The following is a 2,167-nucleotide window of genomic DNA, read 5'->3' as shown; positions in this document are numbered from 1 at the left end:
TGAGGCATAATCTGTAAACACCAATCAAGTTCTTTGCGTGACCCAGACCCTTTGCTTTCAAAATAACCTGCCAAACCTCTTTGAAGGCAGGTCCCGGCGTGGCTTCGCCGTACTTATCCTCGCCAACTCCGCGGCCCGCGGCAGTTTCGTGGACCTTACCTCTGTTATGAAGATCAACCAGGGCTTGATACCACGACTCCTGCTCTACCTCGCTGTCAGCAGCGATGGCGAAGTACTCATCCTTGGTATAAAGCGCGACGAGATGTTTGTTTTTAGAATCCGCTCTTTTGTTGATGTTAAAGCAGCTCTCCAGCGGAATGGACCGTTTCGGTGCTCCAGACTTGTGTCTCCACTTCTTCTCGTTTTCATAGTACTCCAGTCGGGACGGTCCGGAGGCGCTCGCCGCCCTCAGTACAAAAAACCTTTTGTGCATGCTTTTGGGTTTCCTTAAATAACCCACCTTCTTCACGTCCGAAAAACATCCTTGCTCCGTGGTGGGGCTTGCCATGGTATAAAAAATAAATTATAGAAAAACTGCAGGATCGAAAGTCAAAGCCTTATGCATGTACTCTTCGCCAAATGTGAGCGCTGAGACAAAAAAGGTTCCATTGAGTAAAAATAGAAAAATAGCACTTAAACAGGTCACTTTTGTGCGCTCCTTCAAGAGCTTCAATTATAACAGTTCATCGATACAGTAGTACACTTGGATTTTTTTTCAGCAGCATTACATTGTTACAACTAAGTTTAAATAATCCATCGGACATCCTCAAAAATATTGCAAGTACCGGAAAGCACCAAGTTTATGATGTAAAAAACACAAAACAGTAAAAATTACAAAACAGTGTCCTTTTCAGTCCGGATATCCGAATGCATTATCAAAACAAGCGCAGTCAGCAGCGCACGACCCCATTTACCCCGGAGATCAAAGCGCTGTCTGCAAAAATCCCAAAAGTGCAATTACATAAAGCACCGACGCAAAGTATGCATCTGACCGTTATTTACAACGGAAACGTACCAAATCCGTTTGAATTGCTGCATAAGTTCCTCTAAAACTCGCTGAGTTTTCTTTTTTGCGACGCCGTAACAGACCAAAACAAGGCACCGCTCGTGTATGTTTGTAAGGAGGAGTTGAGACTGGGGGGTTGCAGCCTAGCTTGTTACGATACAACTAAGAATCCCGCCCCTTTTGGAACTGTCCTCATTTGATTGGAGGGATCTAATGTCAATCATCACAGGGGGCTGTGAGAGACGTGTGATTCAAACATAGTGGTGGGGTTTTTGATTCTTCCCAGTGACTCGAATCTTTTGAATTAGTTCACTAAAAAGATTCATTTTTACTGATTGTTTCAGTGAACTTTTCTGCAGGATGCGTCGTGAAGCCAGTAAGAGAGGGATTCGTTTATTTAAAAGATTCATTCAAATGATTCATCCACGAGCTACACCACTATAAAGTTTTATTTAGATGCGGTGATGAAAAGACACTATGTAACTATACGCTGCAGTTATTTATAAACACACAATTGTAAAATAGAAAGTCGGTCATACTTTAGTTTACAGTGTTCATCTTACTGTCTATTTACATTGATAAATATAGTGACTAATGAACAATATGTACTGCAGGTGCAGTTGAATTGCGGAGGTGCTTTGAAGTACACATTGTTATTGTTATTATTACTATGGGGATTAATTATAGTTACATAATGTGTGTAACATGCAGTGTAATGAAAAGTCCGGATCACAGAATTGTCCACCCTGAAAAATGTAGCCTATTTTCAATAGAAAACAAGAAAATATAACATTAACATCAATAATCATTTGAAACGAATTCTACACTGCAAAATGTGGTAACATGCAATTGTTACCTTAAAGATTTATTTCTACCTTGAATAATTAAAAATAATCTAATTAATAAAACGAATTTCAAATAAATAAATAAATAAATAAATGTACATAGGAAATTCATATATAGGCACATAGGCATTTCCTACATAGTAGGATTCTTCCTCGATTTAATTAAGAACCTTTAAGATTGTTTCCAAACTTTAGTAGAATCCAAAATCCAATAATAGTACTGTACACACTCCTTGTGTTTTATTCCCTATGATATCTCTGACAATAACATTACAATATCTTTGAAAATTGATTTTGTACAAAGAGTATGGGTTAA

The 2,167-nt window shown here is 38.8% G+C and overlaps 1 protein-coding gene across 1 annotated transcript in view; it reads right to left on the bottom strand.

Annotated features, from left to right (window-relative positions):
- LOC107752577 (insulin receptor substrate 1-B-like) overlaps positions 1 to 1,112 on the bottom strand; it is a 3,362-nt gene extending 2,250 nt beyond the window's left edge. The window contains exon 1 of the mRNA XM_016568586.1: positions 7 to 1,112. Within this exon, the coding sequence (XP_016424072.1) occupies positions 7 to 508 (502 nt within the window). The 5' untranslated portion in view covers positions 509 to 1,112. The remainder of the gene's footprint in view (positions 1 to 6) is intronic.
- Positions 1,113 to 2,167: the final 1,055 nt, after the last annotated feature.

This window comes from Sinocyclocheilus rhinocerous, unplaced genomic scaffold, assembly GCF_001515625.1.
Source record: "Sinocyclocheilus rhinocerous isolate Xijiao unplaced genomic scaffold, SAMN03320098_v1.1 scaffold1965, whole genome shotgun sequence".
NCBI classification, from domain to species: domain Eukaryota; kingdom Metazoa; phylum Chordata; class Actinopteri; order Cypriniformes; family Cyprinidae; genus Sinocyclocheilus; species Sinocyclocheilus rhinocerous.
Note: the sequence above shows the minus strand (reverse complement) of the source record. Positions and strands in the feature narration are given on the sequence as shown.